This window comes from Salvelinus namaycush, chromosome 12, assembly GCF_016432855.1.
Source record: "Salvelinus namaycush isolate Seneca chromosome 12, SaNama_1.0, whole genome shotgun sequence".
Classification (NCBI taxonomy): Eukaryota; Metazoa; Chordata; class Actinopteri; order Salmoniformes; family Salmonidae; genus Salvelinus; species Salvelinus namaycush.
Window position 1 is genome coordinate 24040626 of NC_052318.1, and position 22825 is coordinate 24063450.

General features: G+C 43.7%; 1 protein-coding gene across 1 annotated transcript; it reads right to left on the reverse strand.

Annotated features, from left to right (window-relative positions):
- Window positions 1-3018: 3018 nt before the first annotated feature.
- LOC120057445 (GAS2-like protein 2A) lies at window positions 3019-22686 on the reverse strand. The gene is made up of 6 exons (XM_039006062.1): window positions 22329-22686; window positions 21415-21656; window positions 18694-18801; window positions 18162-18258; window positions 15272-15581; window positions 3019-4848 (listed from the first exon to the last, which is right to left on the reverse strand). The coding sequence occupies exons 1-6, from the start codon at window positions 22684-22686 to the stop codon at window positions 3129-3131; spliced, it is 2835 nt and encodes a 944-aa protein (XP_038861990.1). The 3' UTR covers window positions 3019-3128.
- Between the last annotated feature and the right edge of the window lie 139 nt (window positions 22687-22825).

The following is a 22825-nucleotide window of genomic DNA, read 5'->3' on the forward strand; positions in this document are numbered from 1 at the left end:
TCCTACCGATCCTCGACTTCGGCGATGTCATTTACAAAATAGCCTCCAATACCCTACTCAATAAATTGGATGCAGTCTATCACAGTGCCATCCGTTTTGTCACCAAAGCCCCATATACTACCCACCACTGCGACCTGTACGCTCTCGTTAGCTGGCCCTCGCTTCATACTCGTCGCCAAACCCACTGGCTCCAGGTCATCTACAAGACCCTGCTAGGTAAAGTCCCCCCTTATCCCAGCTCGCTGGTCACCATAGCAACACCCACCTGTAGCACGCGCTCCAGCAGGTATATCTCTCTGGTCACCCCCAAAACCAATTCTTCCTTTGGCCGCCTCTCCTTCCAGTTCTCTGCTGCCAATGACTGGAATGAACTACAAAAATCTCTGAAACTGGAAACACATATCTCCCTCACTAGCTTTAAGCACCAGCTGTCAGAGCAGCTCACAGATTACTGCACCTGTACATAGCCCATCTATAATTTAGCCCAAACAACTACCTCCCCCCTACTGTATTTATTTATTTAGCTCCTTTGCACCCCATTATTTCTATCTCTACTTTGCACATTCTTCCACTGCAAATCTACCATTCCAGTGTTTTACTTGCTATATTGTATTTACTTCGCCACCATGGCCTTTTTTTTTGCCTTTACCTCCCTTATCTCACCTCATTTGCTCACATTGTATATAGACTTATTTTTCTACTGTATTATTGACTGTATGTTTGTTTTACTCCATGTGTAACTCTGTGTTGTTGTATGTGTCGAACTGCTTTGCTTTATCTTGGCCAGGTCGCAATTGTAAATGAGAACTTGTTCTCAACTTGCCTACCTGGTTAAATAAAGGTGAAATAAAATAAATAAATAAATAAGATAGTGATAATAAACTGCCAGTTGCAGGAGTTTTTTCTGTTTTGGACCAATCACATTCCATAAGGAGAGCCTCAAATGTCTAACAGCCCTCAAAATCAGAGCCAAACTACTTTCGTGACTTGTGATTTTAATAAGCCTGTTCCTGAATAAATAAATAAAACGGTTATATGCTGATGAGCTAGCTAGCTGTCTATGATTATGAAGATGACTTTAAATTGTTCTGTGTTGATGTGAACCTATAATTACGATGGAGTCCTCAGACGTCCCATTCTCTGGTCTGTTTCATGAATACATCATAATTTGAGCATCCCTCTTCAATACTCCACAGGTAGGTCTGTCTGGAACTCTTACATGGTCTATAGTACATAGCTAGAGAAACTCGACAAACTAACATTCTCAAAGACCACTGCCTTGCATGGTTGCCCGCCACAGGTCAGATTTACTTTCCCTCCTCCACTGCCTTAGTCACAGACCTGCATAATCTCTTACCTGGGTACTACATCATTACACATTCCAATAAAACATTTTATTTTCAGGATTCCGGTTTAATTTCCTGAGGTCTCTCGCTAAAGGCCCATTTTGATGAGAACCACTAACCTGGCATTGTGAGGTGTCTAAAATATCAGTATTGTATTCAAAGATATCTACTGGGGGGCCATCTTGAAACTGAGGGCCTAATAAGAAAATACACACTAGTTGTGAATTACTGTTTTAATGCTATAATCAAATCAAATTGTTCAACAAACTTAATAGGTGCTTGTTTTGTGAAATTAAGTTGCTGAAAAAAACAGAATTTGAGTTCAAGGCTACCGGATGCTGATCCCTGGTATGTCTCAGTGTGTATTGTTCATCCCAGTGTGTCAGTCTCGCTGGCCGGCCCACAGCCAGTAGAGGTAATTGAATGAGTCTTTCTAGTAGAGACTGAGGAGGCGAGGAGCGTGACGTGTGTGCAAGCGGATGGGGAACAAGCACAGCTGCTGTAGTGTGATGGGCTGCAGCTCTGACAAGGGCTATTAATAGCTCCAGACTTGATCTTCCAAGCACCATTTTGCTAGAGGGGTATATAGAAGTCTGCAGGTTGCAGCCATAAACTCAATACACACAAGGTGACTGAGACAGCATCTTAGGCTAAATAAAGCAATCAAATGATGCTAAAGTAGCAACCCGTGGAACTGTAAACGAGAGGGTCACTCCTGAGAAGCAGAGGTCAATAAAAAAATAATGCCTTGAATGTTGATCAAACACAAGCGCTGTCAAAGAAAAAAAAAAATCTATTCAGAGTTAATCTGTGATTCAGCTCACAATCATGAAAGTGAATATTTTATTTAAAAAACGATTTAAACAAAAAAAACTATCAAACAGCAAATGAGTTTGTGGCTTCAGCCACCACATTGTGTGTGACTGTGTGGGAGTGTGTTAATGTCTATTTGAGTTTGTGTGTGGGAGTGTGTTAATGTCTATTTGAGTTTGTGTGTGGGAGTGTGTTAATGTCTATTTGAGTTTGTGTGTGGGAGTGTGTTAATGTCTATTTGAGTTTGTGTGTGGGAGTGTGTTAATGTCTATTTGAGTTTGTGGATGTGTGTTTGCTGCCTTATATAAATACAATGGCTCTGAAATTCAGCCATGCCTCAATAACTGAGTCTGTGGGTCTGGGTGAGGCTGTCTGCTTATCTTTTGTGCTCTGATAGAACGGATCCTGGAGTAACAGGCAGCAGCTGTGAGATGCGCAGATGTGTCTGATATTAAGGTCTGAATGCTTCTATTCTTATTGCTCTCCAGCTGCCCGCTGCCTCTGTGTGTGTGTGTGTGTGTGTTGCTCCCTGGTTCCCCATTTAAAAAGAGCATTTGTAAAGGAGCAGAGCACTGCTCTGAAGCAAAATTGAAGTGGAAATCTGACCTCCCACTAAATAGATTTCCCTTACATATAAAATCACAGGGATTTGAATATATTCAGCTGTCGGAGAGGGAATAGAGGAGAATTATGATGGAAAATGTATATTTTCTTTTGGAATAAAGACATGATTACCATAGCATTGAAGAAAGTTTTGCATTAAAATGATTTTGTCACACAATGTAGTGGAGTGCACACAGAATAAGTAATAAATTGACCCGAAACTGAGCATTATAGTTGAAAACCTTTATTTGTTGAGATGAACGCTCCACTGTATGCAGATAATCTTTCACCACTACTTTGTGTGGTCTGATGCATCAATTCAGCTTTGACCAAAAATAAATGTAGTACAGTACCTGTACCTTAGCCTCACTGTGGCTTCATAGCCATGCTGCCTGTAGCTCTGATACATTTCTGTGGAACCCTGTCTGCCTGCCTGCCTGGGGAAGGTGTGTGATGCTTGTCTAGGTGTGTCCCCCTTCTGGACCCTCCAGGGTCACCCACAGGTTGACCCCCTTTGTAGGAGATTGGGGTAGGGATTCGCGAGGGCTTCTTGCCTGGTCTGTAGTCGTGCCTGGGCCGGCGCTTCAGCTTGTAGATGGAGGGCACACTCTCTGGTTTCTTCAAGGTCCTCTTCTGCCTGAAAGACCCATTCCTTGGTTTCAACAGGCTATCAGGGCCTGTTATGGTAGAGGCTCTGGGGTTCAACACAGGTGAATTGGCGTCTGTCACCCTGCGACTTATGCTAATGCTAACTCCATTCCCAGAGTCAGGCGAGATTGTAGAATCAGTGGGCAGCTCTTTGGACTCGACACTGGAGCCCATAGAGGACCAGGAGCTGGTCACACAGGCTTTGGCCACTTTGAGGCTGGAGTTCACCACCTCTGTGTTGCTGCAAGTCTCTCTACTAGCTCTAGGGCTACCAGAGAGTGTTTTCACCCAGCTCTCCACACACACCTTTTCCAGCAGCCTATTCCCTTTGGAGAGCTCAGTGATGACTGCATCAAAGCTGGCCTCAACTGGATGTGTGGCATCAGAGGCTGAAGTATGTGGAGATGGTTCGAACCCAGCTAGAACTGTACTGAATCCACCATGATCGCTCTCAGCGATATTCTGAGATGGTTGGTATTGACCATTTTGCTTGCGTTTTCTGTCATCTGAGTCAACGCTGAGCTGCTGGAGGTTGGACAGGATCTCGTGCTCCAGACTCTGGTACAGACTGGCCTCCTGGGCTGGGCTGATGGGGGGAGGGGTGAACAGGTAAGCATTGTCTATCGCTCCGTCTCCTGCCACAAAGACTTTGCTACATAGTTCTGGATGCTCAGGCTCTTCAAGGTACACCACAGTGCTTTTGTGAGAAGCCTTGTCATTGACAGGAAAGCCAAATGCATTCTGTCTTGTCAGGCCCTGCATTCTCTCGTGGTTGGAGTCGCTGTGTGAAGGGTTGGTTGTGATGTCATAAGGGGTGGGTGTCTTATTTGGATCCCTCAAGTTTCCCCCAATGGGTGTGAAGGGCCTGACTTGGCATTGCCCAGATGATTCTTCCCAGAATGTTTTGGCTGGACAGAAGGTGCAAATTAAATCGGGGCTCTTTTGAAGAGTATCACTTTTTTCAGGCTGCTGGATAGTGATGGTGGGTTGTCTGGGGCAGACAGGGGTATATCTGGTGGATGTAGCAGCCCTTACCGTGTTGGGTCCTCCATGCCTCTGGGGGGCAGTACCGGTTGAGGGTTCTGTGCTGTTGCCGCCCAACATGGAGCTCTGCCTTAGCTTAGAGGCAAACTGAGACTTTGTCCAGGTTTGAGTAAGCCCGTTTTCTGGTCTGGGCTGGGGCAGGGAGGATTGCTGCCCAGAGGACCTGTGGAAGACCAGGGGGGTTCTAGGCCTCTGAGCCTGGGGCTTAGTCTTGGGCTGGGGTTGAGGTGTGGAGGAGTGTTGGATGGACCGAGGCAGGCTGCTGGTGAAGCGGGGGGCTTGGGACGAGCGTGTGGCCTCTCTGCCTGTCCTCGTGGAAGAGTTGAGTGCTGAGTCATTATTACGCCCAGACTGGTGGTGCTGGAGATTGGTTGTGGAAGCACTCTGTCTCAGTCTGAAATAGCACAACAAAATCACACACTGTCAAGTTTTAATATGCCACTGCGTATCCGATCTCTCCAAGGTGACCTAAATAACTACCATTATTAATTTGTTAATGCAAGTTTGCGCATGAATAAGTATACAGAATAAAAGTTGTTTCCAGGCTTCTCTACAACCTGGCCTACCAAATCCACTTCTGCATGTGTTTGGGTAATCAAACTAAAAAACAAACAAAAGCTGCTTAAACTAAAAATTATTATTTAAAATAGTTTGACCTTTATTTCACCAGGCAAGTCAATTAAGAACCAATTCTTATTTACAATGACGGCAAGAGGCAAAAGGCCTCCTGTGGGAACGGAGATTAAACAACGCAAGACAAAACAAACAACAGACAGAAGACACTGGCAACAGCACAAATTAGAACAGCAAACAAACAGTGAATGTGTTACTGTGTGAAGTAAGATGCCCACATCTAGCCTAGAGTTTCTGCTTTCACCAACTGTCTCAATCTTGTATTGTTTAGCAAAGCTATAATATTGTAATATTGTAATAATAAATGCAAAAACTGTCGTGTAAAAAAGGCTGTCAGAACGCACTATACTACATTACATATAAGGCGCTCAGTGACTCCCTGGTAGACAGCAACACTGAAAATGTGATTAGGATTTTATCGAGACAGTCAATATTATCTTTATTTTATCATGTCATAGACTTTAAAGGCAGACCCAGCAATATTACAGATGCAGAACGTAAACAGCACAGAGGGTCAATTTCCACAACTAAGAGTGTTGAAGCGTGAGGCTCAATTTCACCGATGTTTTGGTCCCATGGCTTGAAGAGAACCGGTGCACATGCGCAGATACTGTGTGTGACAGCTAAGTCTTGCATCTCGCTCATCTCAATATCTGCGGTGCTGGTCGTGGTAACGTCATTTTGCTGAGTCTACCTTTAAGTGGGCCTATATAATGCTATTGTGCTGTATTTTCTTTGTGATTTGCTTGAAGTTGATGAACAGCACACAATCTCTGGATGTATGATATGGCCAAAAATGCTATGCATTTTAATTTAAAACTACAGTAAGGTACATAATTGTTACCCAGAAATGATTTGATAATGAGATAAGTTTTATGCTATGACCAAAAATGCATAGACCTAAACTCAGCAAAAAGAAACGTCCTCAATGTCAACTGCGTTAATTTTCAGAAAACTTAACGTGTAAATATTTGTGTGAACATAAGATTCAAAAACTGAGACAAACTGAACAAGTTCCACAGACATGTGACTAACAGAAATGGAATAATGTGTCCCTGGGTAAAAATCAAAAGTGACAGTCAGTATCTGGTGTGGCCACCAGCTGCATTAAGTACTGCTGTGCATCTCCTCAAGGACTGCACCAGATTTGCCAGTTCTTGCCGTGAGCTCACTCTCCGATCCAACAGGTCCCAGACGTGCGCAATGGGATTGAGATTCGGCCTCGTTGCTGGACATGGCAGTACACTGACATTCCTGTCTTGCAGGAAATCACACACAGAACGAGCAATGGCATTGTCATGCTGGAGGGTCATGTCAGGATGAGCCTGCAGGAAGGGTACCACATGAGGGAGGAGGATTTCTTCCCTGTAACGCACAGCGTTGATTGCCTGCAATGACAACAAGCTCAGTCTGATGATGCTGTGACACACCGCCCCAGACTATGACGGACCCTCAAACTCCAAATCAATCCCGCTCCAGAGTACAGGCCTCGGTGTAACGCTCATTCCTTCAACGATAAACGCGAATCCAACCATCACCCCTGGTGAGACAAAACCGCGACTCGTCAGTGAAGAGCACTTTTTTTTTTTTTAATCCCATTTTCTCCCCAATTTTCGTGGTATCCAATCGCTAGTAATTACTATCTTGTCTCATCGCTACAACTCCCGTACGGGCTCGGGAGAGACGAAGGTCGAAAGCCATGCGTCCTCCGAAGCACAACCCAACCAAGCCGCACTGCTTCTTAACACAGCGCGCCTCCAACCCGGAAGCCAGCCGCACCAATGTGTCGGAGGAAACACCGTGTACCTGGTCCCCTTGGTTAGCGCGCACTGCGCCCGGCCCGCCACAGGAGTCGCTGGAGCGCGATGAGACAAGGATATCCCTACCGGCCAAACCCTCCCTAACCCGGACGACGCTATGCCAATTGTGCGTCGCCCCACGGACCTCCCGGTCGCGGCCGGCTGCGACAGAGCCTGGGCGCGAACCCAGAGACTCTGGTGGCGCAGTTAGCACTGCGATGCAGTGCCCTAGACCACTGCGCCACCCGGGAGGCAGTGAAGAGCACTTTTTACCAGTTCTGTCTGGTCCAGCGACGGTGGGTTTGTGCCCATAGGCGATGTTGTTGCCAGTGATGTCTGGTGAGGACCTGCCTTACAACAGGCCTACAAGCCCTCAGTCCAGCCTCTCTCAGCCTATTGCGGACAGTCTGAGCACTGATGGAGGGATTGTGCGTTCCTGGTGTAACTCGGGCAGTTGTTGCCATCCTGTACCTGTCCCGCAGGTGTGCTGTTCGGATGTACCGATCCTGTGCAGGTTTTGTTACTAGAGATCGACCGATTTCAAGTTTTCATAACAATCGGTAATCGGTATATTTGGACACAGGTTTTTTTTTTTTTACACCTTTATTTAACTAGGCAAGTCAGTTAAGAACACATTCTTATTTACAATGACGGACTAGGAATGGTGGGTTAACTGCCTTGTTCAAGGGCAGAACGACAGATTTTTACCTTGTCAGCTCGGGGATTCGTTTTTGCAACCTTCCAGATACTAGTCCAACGCTCTAACCACCTGCCTTACATTGCACTCCATGAGGAGCTTGCGTGGCAGGCTGACGACCTGTTACGCGAGGGCAGCAAGAAGCCAAGGTAAGTTGCTAGCTAGCATTAAACTTATCTTATAAAAAACAATCAATCTTAACATAATCACTAGTTAACTACACATGACTAGTTTATCTAGCGTGTCCTGCGTTGCATATAATCGATGTGGTGCCTGTTCATTTCTCATCAAATCACAGCCTACTTCGACAAACGGGTGATGATTTAACAAGCGCATTTGCGAAAAAAGCACTGTCGTTGCACCAATGTACCTAACCATAAACATCATTGCCTTTCTTTAAAATCAATACACAAGTATATATTTTTAAACCTGCATATTTAGTTAATATTGCCTGCTAACATGAATTTCTTATAATTAGGGAAATTGTGTCACTTATCTTGCGTTCCGTGCAAGCAGTCAGGGTATATGCAGCAGTTTGGGCCGCCTGGCTCATTGCGAACTGTGTGAAGTCCATTTATTCCTAACAAAGGCCGTAATTAATTTGCCAGAATTGTACATAACTATGACATAACATTGAAGGTTGTGCAATGTAACAGGAATATTTAAACTTAGGGATGCCACCCGTTAGATAAAATACAGAACGGTTCCGTATTTCACTGAAAGAATAAACGTTTTGTTTTTGAAATGATAGTTTCCGGATTCGACCATATTAATGACAAAAAGGCTCGTATTTCTGTGTTATTATGTTATAATTAAGTCGATGATTTGATATTTGATAGAGCAGTCTGACTGAGCGATGGTAGGCAGCAGCAGGCTCGTAAGCATTCATTCAAACAGCACTTTCGTGCATTTGCCAGCAGCTCTTCGCAATTCTTCAAGCATTGCGCTGTTTATGACTTCAAGCCTATCAACTCCCGAGATTAGGCTGGTGTAACCGATGTGAAACGGCTAGCTAGTTAGCGGGGTGCGCGCTAATAGCGTTTCAAACGTCACTCGCTCTGAGACTTGGAGTGGTTGTTCTCCTTGCTCTGCATGGGTAACACTGCTTCGAGGGTGGCTGTTGTCTATGTGTTCCTGGTTCGAGCCCAGGTAGGAGTGAGGAGAGGGACGGAAGCTATACTGTTACACCGGCAATACTAAAGTGCCTATAAGAACATCCAAGTCAAAGTTATATGAAATACAAATCGTATAGAGAGAAATAGTCCTATAATTCCTATAATAAACTACAACCTAAAACTTCTTACCTGGAATATTGAAGACTCATGTTAAAAGGAACCACCAGCTTTCATATGTTCTCATGTTCTGAGCAAGGAACTTAAACATTAGCTTTTTTACATGGCACATATTGCACTTTAACTTTCTTCTCCAACACTTTGTTTTTGCATTATTTAAACCAAATTGAACATGTTTCATTATTTATTTGAGGCTAAATTGATATTGATGTATTATATTAAGTTAAAATAAGTGTTCATTCAGTATTGTTGTAATTGTCATTATTACAAGTAAATAAATCGGACGATTAATTGGTATCGGCCTTTTTTGGTCCTCCAATAATCGGTATCGGCGTTGAAAAATCCTAATCGGTCGACCTCTAGTTGTTACATGTGGTCTGCCACTGCGAGTACGATCAGCTGTCTTTCCTGTGTCCCTGTAGCGCTGTCTTAGGCGTCTCACAGTAAGGACATAGCAATTTATTGCCCTGCCAACATCTGCAGTCCTCATGCCTCCTTGCAGCATGCCTAAGGCACGTTCACACAGATGAGCAGGGACCCTGGGCATCTTTCTTTTGGTGTTTTTCCAGAGTCAGTAGAAAGGCATCTTTAGTGTCCTAAGTTTTCATAACTGTGACCTTAATTGCCTACCGTCTAAGCTGTTAGTGTCTTTACGACCGTTCCACAGGTGCATATTCATTAATTGTTCATTGAAACAGTGTTTAAACCCTTTACAATGAAGATCTGTGAAGTTATTTGGATTTTTACAAATTATCTTTGAAAGACAGGGTCCTAAAAAAGGGATGTTTCTTTTTTTGCTGAGTTTATTTGCTTGCCATGCTATTGTGCAATAGATTAATTCAATGGACAGAAAATGTTATGCCATTTAAGAATATTTCCTAGCCTGGAGCTTAAGTACCTGGAAACTCATTACAGAATTTGAGAAATCAAAGCAAAGCAGAGCTGCTACATCAACATCCAAGTCTACAGAGGCTGCAGGACATGGTTTCAACCAGTGATGATAGACAAAGATGACCACAAAGACTGTTTCATGGACATTATATGTGGTCCTCCTCATATCCTCAAACTAACCTGGATAGAAGGTCTGTAAATCTATGTCAGTGGTTTTACATTCTCAGTGAATTCTGCAGCATAATGCTGAGACTGAAATATGTTGAATAGACTACGGTATACTGAAAATTATAATCTAGAGTATACCATACCGATAATATAAACTGTAGAAAATGTTTTTTTCTAATAATTCTGTTAATTTGCATATCGTTTCCAAAAGCAGGCTGCCACAGATACCTGCTGGTGTAGTGTATGCTTGAAAACTTTTTTGTTGTTGGTGTAGTGTATGCTAACATATGCATCCCTACAATCATTATCCACATAATTATAACTCCAGTGACTGTTTGTGCTGAAGTAGGCCAGCTACAATGTTAATAATACATTGTGGCGGCATGACAAAGTTGATTCATTTTAACGATCTAACATGCAGTGGGGGACGTTAACAGTGAAATGATCCAACACAATAAAATGGGAATAATGTAAAACTATGTGCAGCATGGAGGTATTGAGTCACATTATCACAATATAACAGTCATGCATGAGCTTGCACGTTTTAGATAATTCCTTTAAAGATGATGTAATTTCACTCTTTGGAAAAAGCAAAAAGAGTAATTTCAATATCGGTTACAAAACACATTTTGCTTGATGCTCAAAAATACAGCCAGTACTGTACTATGTTCAACACCAGTAAAGTGTCAACGGACTCCATTAAAAGTTAAAATTCAGAAGACAAACACTATATACGAAATGCTTCAGTCTGGTTTTAGACTCCATCATAGCACTGAGACTGCACTTGTGAAGGTGGTAAATTACCTTTTAATGGCGACAGACCGAGGCTCTGCATCTGTCCTCGTGCTACTAGACCTTAGTGCTGCCTTTGATACCATCGATCACCACATTCTTTTGGAGAGATTGGAAACCCAAATTGGTCTACACGGACAAGTTCTGGCCTGGTTTAGATCTTATCTGTCGGAAAGATATCAGTTTGTCTCTGTGAATGGTTTGTCCTCTGACAAATCAACTGTACATTTCGGTGTTCCTCAAGGTTCCGTTTTAGGACCACTATTGTTTTCACTATATATTTTACCTCTTGGGGATGTCATTCGAAAACATAACGTTAACTTTCACTGCTATGCGGATGACACACAGCTGTACATTTCAATGAAACATGGGGAAGCCCCAAAAGTGACCTCGCTAGAAGCCTGTGTTTCAGACATAAGGAAGTGGATGGCTGCAAACTTTCTACTTTTAAACTCGGACAAAACAGAGATGCTTGTTCTAGGTCCCAAGAAACAAAGAGATCTTCTGTTGAATGTGACAATTAATCTTGATAGTTGTACAGTCGTCTCAAATAAAACTGCGAAGGACCTCGGCGTCACTCTGGCCCCCGATCTCTCTTTTGACGAACATATCAAGACTGTTTCAAGGACAGCTTTTTTCCATCTACGTAACATTGCAAAAATCAGAAATGTTCTGTCCAAAAATTATGCAGAAAAATTAATCCATGCTTTTGTTACTTCTAGGTTAGACTACTGCAATGCTCTACTTTCCGGCTAACCGGATAAAGCACTAAATAAACTTCAGTTAGTGCTAAATACGGCTGCTAGAATCCTGACTAGAACCATTTTTTTATATCATATTACTCCAGTGCTAGCCTCCCTACACTGGCTTCCTGTTAAGGCAAGGGCTGATTTCAAGGTTTTACTGTTAACCTACAACGCGTTACATGGGCTTGCTCCTACCTATCTTTCCGAGTTGGTCCTGCCGTACATACCTACACGTACGCTACGGTCACAAGACGCAGGCCTCCTAATTGTCCCTAGAATTTCTAAGCAAACAGCTGGAGGCAGGGCTTTCTCCTATAGATCTCCATTTTTATGGAATGGTCTGCCTACCCATGTGAGAGACGCAGACTCGGTCTCAACCTTTAAGTCTTTATTGAAGACTCATCTCTTCAGTAGGTCCTATGATTGAGTGTAGTCTGGCCCAGGAGTGTGAAGGTGAACGGAAAGGCTCTGGAGCAACGAACCGCCCTTGCTGTCTCTGCCTGGCCGGTTCCCCTCTCTCCACTGGGATTCTCTGCCTCTAACCCTATTACAGGGGCTGAGTCACTGGCTTACTGGTGCTCTTTCATGCCGTCCCTAGGAGGGGTGCGTCACTTGAGTGGGTTGAGTCACTGACGTGATCTTCCTGTCTGGGTTGGCGCTCCCCCTTGGGTTGTGCCGTGGCGGAGATCTTTGTGGGCTATACTTGGCCTTGTCTCAGGACAGTAAGTTGGTGGTTGAAGATATCCCTCTAGTGGTGTGGGGGCTGTGCCTTGGCAAAGTGGGTGGGGTTATATCCTTCCTGTTTGGCCCTGACCGGGGGTATCGTCGGATGGGGCCACAGTGTCTCCTGACCCCTCCTGTCTCAGCCTCCAGTATTTATGCTGCATTAGTTTATGTGTCGGGGGGCTAGGGTCAGTTTGTTATATCTGGAGTACTTCTCCTGTCTTATCCGGTGTCCTGTGTGAATTTAAGTATGCTCTCTCTAATTCTCTCTTTCTTTCTTTCTCTCTCTCGGAGGACTTGAGCCCTAGGACCATGCCTCAGGACGACCTGACATGATGACTCCTTGCTGTCCCCAGTCCACCTGGCCGTGCTGCTGCTCCAGTTTCAACTGTTCTGCCTGCGGCTATGGAACCCTGACCTGTTCACCGGACATGCTACCTGTCCCAGACCTGCTGTTTTCAACTCTCTAGAGACCGCAGGAGCGGTAGAGATACTCTTAATGATCGGCTATGAAAAGCCAACTGACATTTACTCCCGAGGTGCTGCACCCTCGACAACTACTGTGATTATTATTATTTGACCATGCTGGTCATTTATGAACATTTGAACATCTTGGCCATGTTCTGTTATAATCTCCACCCAGAAGAGGACTGGCCACCCCTCATAGCCTGGTTCCTCTCTAGGTTTCTTCCTAGGTTTTGGCCTTTCTAGGGAGTTTTTCCTAGCCACCGTGCTTCTACACCTGCATTGCTTGCTGTTTGGGGTTTTAGGCTGGGTTTCTGTACAGCACTTTGAGATATCAGCTGATGTACGAAAGGCTATATAAATCAATTTGATGTGATTTTGCTCTTTCCATGACAGACTGACCAGGTGAATACAGGTGAAAGCTATGACCCCTTATTGATGTCACTTGTTAAATCCACTTCAAATCAGTGAAGATGAAGGGGAGAAGAAGGATTTTTAAGCCTCGAGACAATTGAGACAACAATTATGTATGTGTGTCATTCAGAGGGTGAATGGGCAAGACAAAAGATGTAAGTTCCTTTGAATGGGGTATGGTAGTAGGTGCCAGGCGCACAAGTTTGAGTGTCAAGAACTGCAACGCTGATTGATTTTTCACTCTCAACAGTTTCCTGTGTGTATCAAGAACAGTCCACCACCCAAAGGACATCCAGCCAACTTGACAACTGTGGGAAGCATTGGAGTCAGCATGGGCCAGCATCCCTGTGGAATGCTTTAGACACCTTGTAGAGTTCATGCCCCAACAAATGGAGGCTGTTCGGAGCACAAAAGTGGGTGCAACTCAATATTAGGAAGGCGTTCGCTGCTGATGCCAGACAACAAGCGAGGGCTTTTCAAAATATTATGTAACCTTTTTGCATCCGTCAATGAACAGGTAATCTAATAATGTAGTTAAATGGCAGTGATCAGCACTAATAACAAGGTCCAGGGGAACCAAGCTGTGTTATTAATGATCCTGTTAGGTTCAAACTGTGTTTAAGGTCAGTGTGGCATTCACTGATATATTATGTACTGTCATGATGTTGCCTGCTTGGGTACTTCAAACCCCATCCCCCTCTCTCTGCCTCTCCCTTTCCTACCACAACCCATGCGGTGATCACAGAGAGATGTCGTAAATTCCTGAGAATCTCCTCATGGCCAATAGTATTATAGACAGAGGGTAAACTTTCAGGACAAATGAATTCTCTTCCACCTCACAGAACTTGAGGTACGAACATATTTCATGTTCCTGCCAAAGTAGGAAAGATTGGTGAAGATCCTAGCTATTAACATGTCCATTTGTCCCCATGTGGGAAACTCAGGAGAGACTGTGGGACCACATTACCATACCGCTGTTTATATAATAACCTCAGATATGAGGTTTACACCTGTTTGTTGTATAAAATGAATGAGTGAGTATGATACTGTTTGTATAATTGTGTAATATGATTTTGAACTGTTTAATGAAGGAAAATACAACTCCCTGTTGTATTTGAACTAAATCCAAGGACCGCCCTGAGCCAGTTGGGTCAGAGACCATGGAACCACCCCTCTCTGCTATCTGAATAAAAGCCCACTCTAAGAAATTACCATTCAGACCATGCTTTTCTCCATTAGGAGGAGAACGAAGGTTAAAGTACCATTGGTGAATATTTAACCATACCACGTGGTTAAACTCTTAAGACGAATGAGAACAAGTCTTTGATATTGACTACTAGTCTGCAGCTAGGAATTCGGTATCATTGAACGCGAAGAAAGACAACCGCCTAAACATCCATTCTATAACGAATGTGACTCTGAACTCTCCACAATAACACCGAGACAGAAGGAACTCCAACAGAAACTAACTTCACTCCAACGATCAAGACACACACACACCGAGCGTAACTATATATATATATTGATTGCAATTGTTCCCGAATGAGTGAGCGTTCATGTGTAAGGATTAGCATGTCAATTGTTATAATTATGGACTCTGTAGTGAATTCTTAGTCGAACGCCATTTTCCCCTTGTCTAACAGCCGCCATGCCGGTTCAGCCCACTAGGGCATATTTTCTCCTATCATTTCATGTAACTATTTTAAGTTTGTTTGTTTGTTTATGCATTTCTGTGAATTAATTAGTTAGTAATAAATAAATGATTTAAGACAATTGATGTATGGATGACTCATAGTGAAGACTGGGTTCGTGCAGATAATCAACGATTTACGACGTTTGGAATGAGACTGACGTGAGGTAGAGTAAATAAATCATTAATTAGAAGACTATTGATCAGATATGAAAATATCTGAAAGGTTATATTGGGAAATTATAACTTTGTAATCTAATAACTTTCCCTGGTGCCCTCGAATTCATAGTTAATTAATTACGTTATTACTCAAGTGATCGCGTAATCCCTAATTACAGGAATCTATGATAAAAACTATAAGTCTTCAATTTAACGATAGCAAAGACACGACAGTACCCTGGTACTGAAAACCACCCATGAATGTGATCTTACAATCAATTTCAACACCCTCAATGTCCATCATTATTACTAATATTTTCATCAATACCATCACCATTATTCACTTACCTGTTGGAAAAAGTAGTCTTCATCTCCCTGGAGAACCGGGGGCCTGGGTCAGGAGAGAGGGACGATCTGTTGGGGGAGCAAGAGGCTCTGAGCCCTGGGTCTGGTGATGTCCTGGCTGGCCTCAGGCCCCTGGGGGAGTAGGTGGAGGGGGCTTCGGAGGGGGTCCAGAGGACGGGCTGGAGGGGGGTCTGGGCGTGGCGACTCATGAGCAGCATGGTGGGCATGGTTGGACCCTGGCCGTCTGGGCGCCCCGGCAACCTGCCTTTGATCTCGTGGACCGGCGTGCCAGGGCGCTGTGCCAGCTTATGGGCTGAAGAGATGGAGAGGGATGGAAATCAAGATAAGAGAAGAAAACAAAGTCATCATCTGTCACCAGTGTTACAGGGAAGCTGTTAATATCCCAGTAAATCACCAAGGTGAAAATAAAATGTAAGATACAGGATTCAGCAGCACATAATTTGAATGGTAATCGTTATATAAAGCACTTATTTGCGGCATGGTGATCTTGTTAGGAATGAAGCACAGTTTATATAACTTTTGTTTTTTTTCTCCACTGCATTTTTAGCTGAAGTATTTAACCTCCGATAGATCTTATGAATACCAATTACGGTAATGGTTGCAATGTCAGTGCCTGTCACAATTCATATTTCTGCATTGGCTTCAACTTTTCCAATCTCTAAATTTGGGGAATAAAAGATCAGCTCTCATCAGCTGAAAGTATAGAGGTTAGGCTAATGGCTGCTCCTAATAGAAATGTGTCTCTATTTATATGACAAAATGACAATCACAGTCCACCATCCCTTCCACTCTGGCCCTCTTTGGGCTTTATTTTACAAGCCTGGTGAGGCAGGAGTGAGATTTTACACAGCCCCGGGAAGATGTTTGGGATTGGGGGTGCTGTGATTTTTTTTGCCAATGGCTATATTGGTTCGCTAATACAGGACTAGTAAAGGCCCAGTGAACTACTTTGTGTGAGAGAAAAAAACAAAAAAAAGCTCAGCACCCTCAGCACCCCTATTTCCTGCAGCTATGATGTTACATGCCTTTGGTTAAAAGCCGTCCTTGGAGAGGAGGCCAGCAATGCTTCAGTTACATTCACTACATGACCAACTCATTCCAAAATCATGGGCATTAATAGAGTTGGTCCTCCCTTCGCTGCTATAACAGCCTCCACTCCTCTGGGAAAGGCTTTCCACTAGATGTTGGCTCATTGCTGCGGGGACTTGTTTCCATTCAGCCACAAGAGCATTAGTGAGGTTGGGCACTGATGTTGGGCGATTAGGCCTGGATCGCAGTCGGCGATACAATTCATCCCAAAGGTCTTCGATGGGGTTGAGGTCAGGTCTCTGTGCAGGCCAGTCAAGTTCTTCCACACCGATCTCAACAAACCATTTCTGTATGGACCTTGCTTTGTGCATGTGGGCATTGTCATGCTGAAACAGTAAAGGGCCTTCCCCAAACTGTTTCCACAAAATTAGAAGCACATAATTTTCTAGAATGTCATTGTATGATGTAGCATTAAGATTACCCTTGACAGGAACTAAGGGACCTAGCCCAAAGCATTAAAAACAGCCCCAGACCATTATTCCTCTATCCACCTAACTTTACAGTTGGCACTATGCATTTGGGCAGGTAGCGTTCTCCTGGCATCCGCCAAACCCAGATTAATCTGTCGGACTGCCAGATGGTGAAGCGTGATTCATCACTCCAGAGAACGCGTTACCACGGCTCCAGAGTCCAATGGTGGAAAACTGTACACCACTCCAGCCGACGCTTGGCATTGTGCATGTTGATCTTAGTCTTGTGTGTGTGCGGCTGCTCAGCCATGGAAACCCATTTCATTAAGCTCCTGCTGAACAGTTCTTGTGCTGACGTTGCTACCAAAGGCAGTTCGGAACTCGGTAGAGTGTGTTGCAACCGAGGACAGACAATTGTTACACACTACGTACTTCAGCACTCGGCGGTCCTGTTCTGTGAGCTTGTGTGGTCTATCACTTCGCGGCTGAGGCGTTGTTGCGCCTAGATGTTTCCACTTCACAAAAACAGCACTTACAGTTGACCGTAGCAGCTCTAGTAACTGACTTGTTGGAAAGGTGGCATCCTATGACGGTGCCACGTTGAAAGTCACTGAGCTCTTCAGTAAGGCCATTCTACTGCCAATGCTCGTCTATGGAGATTGCATGGCTGTGTGCTCAATTTTATACACCTGTCAGCAACGGTGTGGCTGAAAAAGCCAGATCCACTAATTTGAAGGGGTGTCCACATACTTTTGTATATATAGTGTAAGTCCTTTATTACACCAGCATCTAGTGTGGAGCAGTAATATAATTGACAGAAGCTCTGATGTCACAGAGTGTGACTCAGTAGCGCAGCGGGGGCCGCAGTCATCCATCTATGCTTCCTTTCCTTGGCCCCTTTAAATGCATGTGCTTGTCAATGCACAATAATACACAACGAGCAGCTCATTTGTCCAATCATGACAAGCGCAATGGTTAAGGTGTGGACTGCCACCTAGTGTGCAGCATGCCCTAGACTGTATTGCAATATTGGGAATCGCTTTGAGTAATATTCCAGGTATTCCACTTCTCCATCCTACTGTAATTATATAACACATCCATATACTCTGATTCCTTCTAAACTAAATTGCTCCCTGTGGGGATTAATAAAGTTGAGTTGTGTTGTTGTATAGTATTGTGGTTAGAGTTCTCAGGAGCTGTGGGAGAGGAATAGAGGCAGGCACCCTGTGTGTCGTGATGAATATTGACTCATTCTTATATCAGTCAATTTGCCTGGTGGATGCTCCTGCATTATGTAAGTGATGGTGATGCAAGCAGGTTCAGTCGAGGAGGGGGGCTAGTGTGTGTGTGTGTGTGTGTGTGTGAGAACTCACTGATAGAGGTGCAGCGACAGGGGTCATGCTTGTCCAGATAGTGCTCCAGGGTGTCCCAACCTCCACCTACTCGCACCATCACATGATTACGCAGGATCTGATAAAACATGGACACGCATGCGGGCGCACACACACAAACCATACCTATGAAAAAGAGCACAACTGCAACATTGTATAATTGGTGGGTTAAGATAGTAAAAGACATATGATTCACTCACAATAATGACTACATAGCATTAAGCATTTCAAAGCCTTCCAAGAGACCTTCAAGGTTACATATGTCACACCCCACAGATACCACACCCCACTTTCTGCCACAGTAAAAAAAGCACAAAACATAACTAAATTTTTCCACTGAAAGTTTTTTTTTTTTTTTATCCCATAGAGTGCTGCAGTATACGGGTATATTGGTGATAGATTGTCAGAGATGAGACGTAACAGGCACAGAATGAGTTCAGCTGTAAAGCGTGAGCAATTGATGAGGAGGATGAGAGAGGGAAGGGAGTAGAACAGGTGGCGAAGGGAGGCATACCCGAACAAATATGAGTGTGCTGGAGTCCCCCACCCTGTATTTGCCCTCAGACACTTTGAACATGGGAAACTGTGTGGGGCAGGTGCAGCGGCTTATGAGGTACTGGACCTGAGAAACAAAAACACAGGTGAAATCCAAGAGCCAACACTTGAACATGTACAGTTGAAGTCGGAAGTTTACATACACTTAGGTTGGAGTCATTAAAACTCATTTTACAACCACTCCACAAATTTCTTGATAACAAACTATAGTTTTGGCAAGTTGGTTAGGACATCTACTTTGTGCATGACACGTAATTTTTCCAACAATTGTTTACAGACCGATTATTTCACTGTATCACAATTCCAGTGGGTCAGAAGTTTACATACACTAAGTTGACTGTGCCTTTAAACAGCTTGGAAAATTCCAGAAAATGATGTCATGGCTTTAGAAGCTTCTGATAGGCTAATTGACATAATTTGAGTCAATTGGAGGTGTACCTGTGGATGTATTTCAAGGCCTACCTTCAAACTCAGTGCCTCTTTGCTTGACATCATGGGAAAATCAGCCAATACCTCAAAAAAAGATGTGTAGTCCTCCACAAGGCTGGTTCATTCTTGGGAGCAATTTCCAAACGCCTGAAGGTACCACGTTCATCTGTACAAACAATAGTACGCAAGTATAAACACCATGGGACCACGCAGCCGTTATACCGCTCAGGACGGAGACGCGTTCTGTCTCCTAGAGATGAACGTACTTTGGTGCGAAAAGTGCAAATCAATCAAAGAACAGCAAAGGACCTTGTGAAGATGCTGGAGGAAACAGGTACAAAAGTATCTATATCCACAGTAAAACGAGTCCTATTTCGACATAACCTGAAAGGCCGTTCAGCAAGGAAGATGCCACTGCTCCAAAACCTCCATAAGAAGGCCAGACTACGGTTTGCAACTGCACATTGGGACAAAGATTGTACTTTTTGGAGAAATGTCCTCTGGTCTGATGAAACAAAAATAGAACTGTTTGGCCATAATGACCATCGTTATGTTTGGAGGAAAAAGGGGGAGGCTTGCAAGCCGAAGAACACCATTCCAATCATGAAACACGGGGGTGGCAGCATCATGTTGTGGGGGTGCTTTGCTGCAGGAGGGACTGGTGCACTTCACAAAATAGATGGTATCATGAGGCAGGAAAATTATGTGGATATATTGAAGCAACATCTCAAGACATCAGTCAGGAAGTTGAAGCTTGGTCGCAAATGGGTCTTCCAAATGGACAATGTCCCCAGGCACACTTCCAAAGTTGTGGCAAAATGGCTTAAGGACAACAAAGTCAAGGTATTGGAGTGGCCATCACAAAGCCCTGACCTCAATCCTATAGAAAATTTGTGGGTAGACCTGAAAAAGCGTGTGCGAGCAAGGAGGCCTACAAACCTGACTGTTACACCAGCTCTGTTAGGAGGAATGGGCCAAAATTCACCCAACTTATTGTGGGAAGCTTGTGGAAGGCTACGCGAAACATTTGACCCAAGTTAAACAATTTAAAGGCAATGCTACCAAATACTAATTGAGTGTATGTAAACTTCTGACCCACTGGGAATGTAATGAAAGAAATAAAAGCTGAAATAAATCATTCGCTGTACTATTATTCTGACATTTCACATTCTTAAAATAAAGTGGTGATCCTAACTGACCTAAGACAGGGAATCTTTACTAGGATTAAATGTCAGGAATTGTGAAAAACTGAGTTTAAATGTATTTGGCTAAGGTGTATGTAAATTTCCGACTTCAACTGTACGTAATCAAAAGTACTGCACATGATGTACTGTACGTTTTTATATGTTGTCTTTACTCTATAGCCAGGGTGACTAATAGTTCAAATCAAGTACAATTCAGTCTCACACAAAGACACACTGTGTTATACAAAGGCAGCAATACTGTTTGTCTCCTTACACTATCCAGCTATTGCTTAAATATGCAATATATCAGTGACTGTATTGAACCCCAGACTTATACAAATCAGACACATCCCGGCAGTCAAGGCACCCGCCAAGACATTTCCCCTGCTTGTCCTACAACTCACATCTTTGTAGCAACAAAAACAAGCCTTTATCCCTCGACACAGGGTTTTATAAGTGAGTTACGACAGCAAAAGGTGGTGGTCCATCCATTGCCAAGACAGTTTTCCCTTTGGCTTAGTTAAGGTCAAATTGAAAAGAGAAGATTCAAGTCAATCCTGTAGCCTATTTTGACATGTACAGCAATGTCCATGGTCTGTTAATCTTTTCCACAAAAATGATATGGTCTAATTAATTTCCTCATAACTTCATTAAAATGGAAATAACCCCTATAGCCCAAACTACCATCATTAGGTTTATCCAACAAGTCTAATATAATTCAGTGTATAAAACCTCATGAGTACTAGTCCTTTCCCCATAGAGGGACCCAGATCAGTAGTTAAACCAGACTGGCCACATTGCCGGCAGATCTGATCACTGGTTACGTTGGATGATTTGAGCATTAGTTACAGTAGACTTGCTCATTGTAGAGTTCACTTGTAATAGTGGTAGATTTGTAATAACTGGTCACTTAAAATAGATTTGATCGCTGATTACAATTACAGATAATATTAGTGACTGTGGGAGATATGTGAACATGTTGGAATAGTGGATTTGATCACTGATTATAGTGGAAGATTTGTTCATTGGTTCCAATTTGTGAACTGGTTCCAGCGGCGCAGTCTCACCATCTCATCCAGGTTTTGAGTGTTGGAGGTGCGCCGCTGGGGTTTGGCTAGTGGCGGGGTCTCTTCCAGGGGCAGCTCCAGCTCCTCTCTGATCTCCTCCTCGATCTCTTGCTCCAACTGTATCAGCACGGGGGCGGCCATGCCGAAACGAGAGGCCCGCCGGGCTACTTCCAGCAGACACAGCACAAAGTTCTTCTCATTCTTCCGCAGCACTAGGTCGTCTGTCTCAAACATGAGCACATCTGGAGAAGGAGTGAGAAGGATTGAGTGAGACGTCTGAGGATCGAGATGTTAACGCAATATGAAGGAGCAGCATCATGTGACCAACATGACCAGGAAAACCCTGGGCGCTGAGTTTTCTGTTTCCAGATGAATGTTCTATCCAGGGATGTGATCATTAGAAAAGTACAGATCTAAAAAATTGAGGGAAAGGTTCATGAGGCCATGTTCCTATGAAGTATGGATTTAGAGCCTCACCTAGTGGTACATTTCCAAATTGATTGCATTCCATCAAACACTGTTGAGCACTTGTCTAGCACACACTGTCCGTTGTAGGCTACTGAATGTGTGCATGCGTTCAGAAATATTTTTTGATTTTTTGAATACAATAGGCATAGAAATAATATTGAGATGCTGGTCAGCCAGCCATTATTTCAAGAGACTCCATTCATGTCAGTTTGTCACACCTGTTTGCCACTTGACCTGTGGGGCAAGTGGGTGTGGATTTACGGCATATAAAGAATATTACATTCACAGCTGTGATACTCCTGAGTGACAACGGCAATGGTTTCACCTAGTTAAACTATAATTACGTTCAAGCCTTCCGTAGGATATATGCAAATGAAAAATTGTGGCCAGCAAAAGTAGTTGTCAGTCAAAACATTAATTGCCATTATGCAGGAATATTGTCATACCTTTAATATTCATATGCTTTCGACACCAACTGATGAAATTTGAGATGTTGTCCCGGGCCAGGAAAGTTTCAGGTTGGGCCGAATTTACGAACGTTACACCGTTCGTTGGCAGCTGGACCTGTCGCACCATCCCGTACTTTTGAATGAACTCTCCCGCCACTCGTGTGACATTATTGGCGTGGGAACAGAGGACAGCGCCCGTCTCGAGCGCCTCCACTATGTTGTTCACGTCAATATCAATATCGTACAAATCTCTCAACCATTCTGCCAAATCCTCCTTCATCGCATACAGGTACTCTTCGCTAGACTTGAAGGGCTTGATGCTTTGATTTGTGGCATGATGAATCCCAGTGAACATTGTGAGAAATATGAAATGAACACTTCAAGCAGAGAAGTCACGACATGAGGCAAAACTATCGTGAAAGTTGTATCGCAAATATAAAATTGCCTCAGCCTGCACCTGGTTCCACTTGTTTCATGCGGTTTGAACGCGTAGC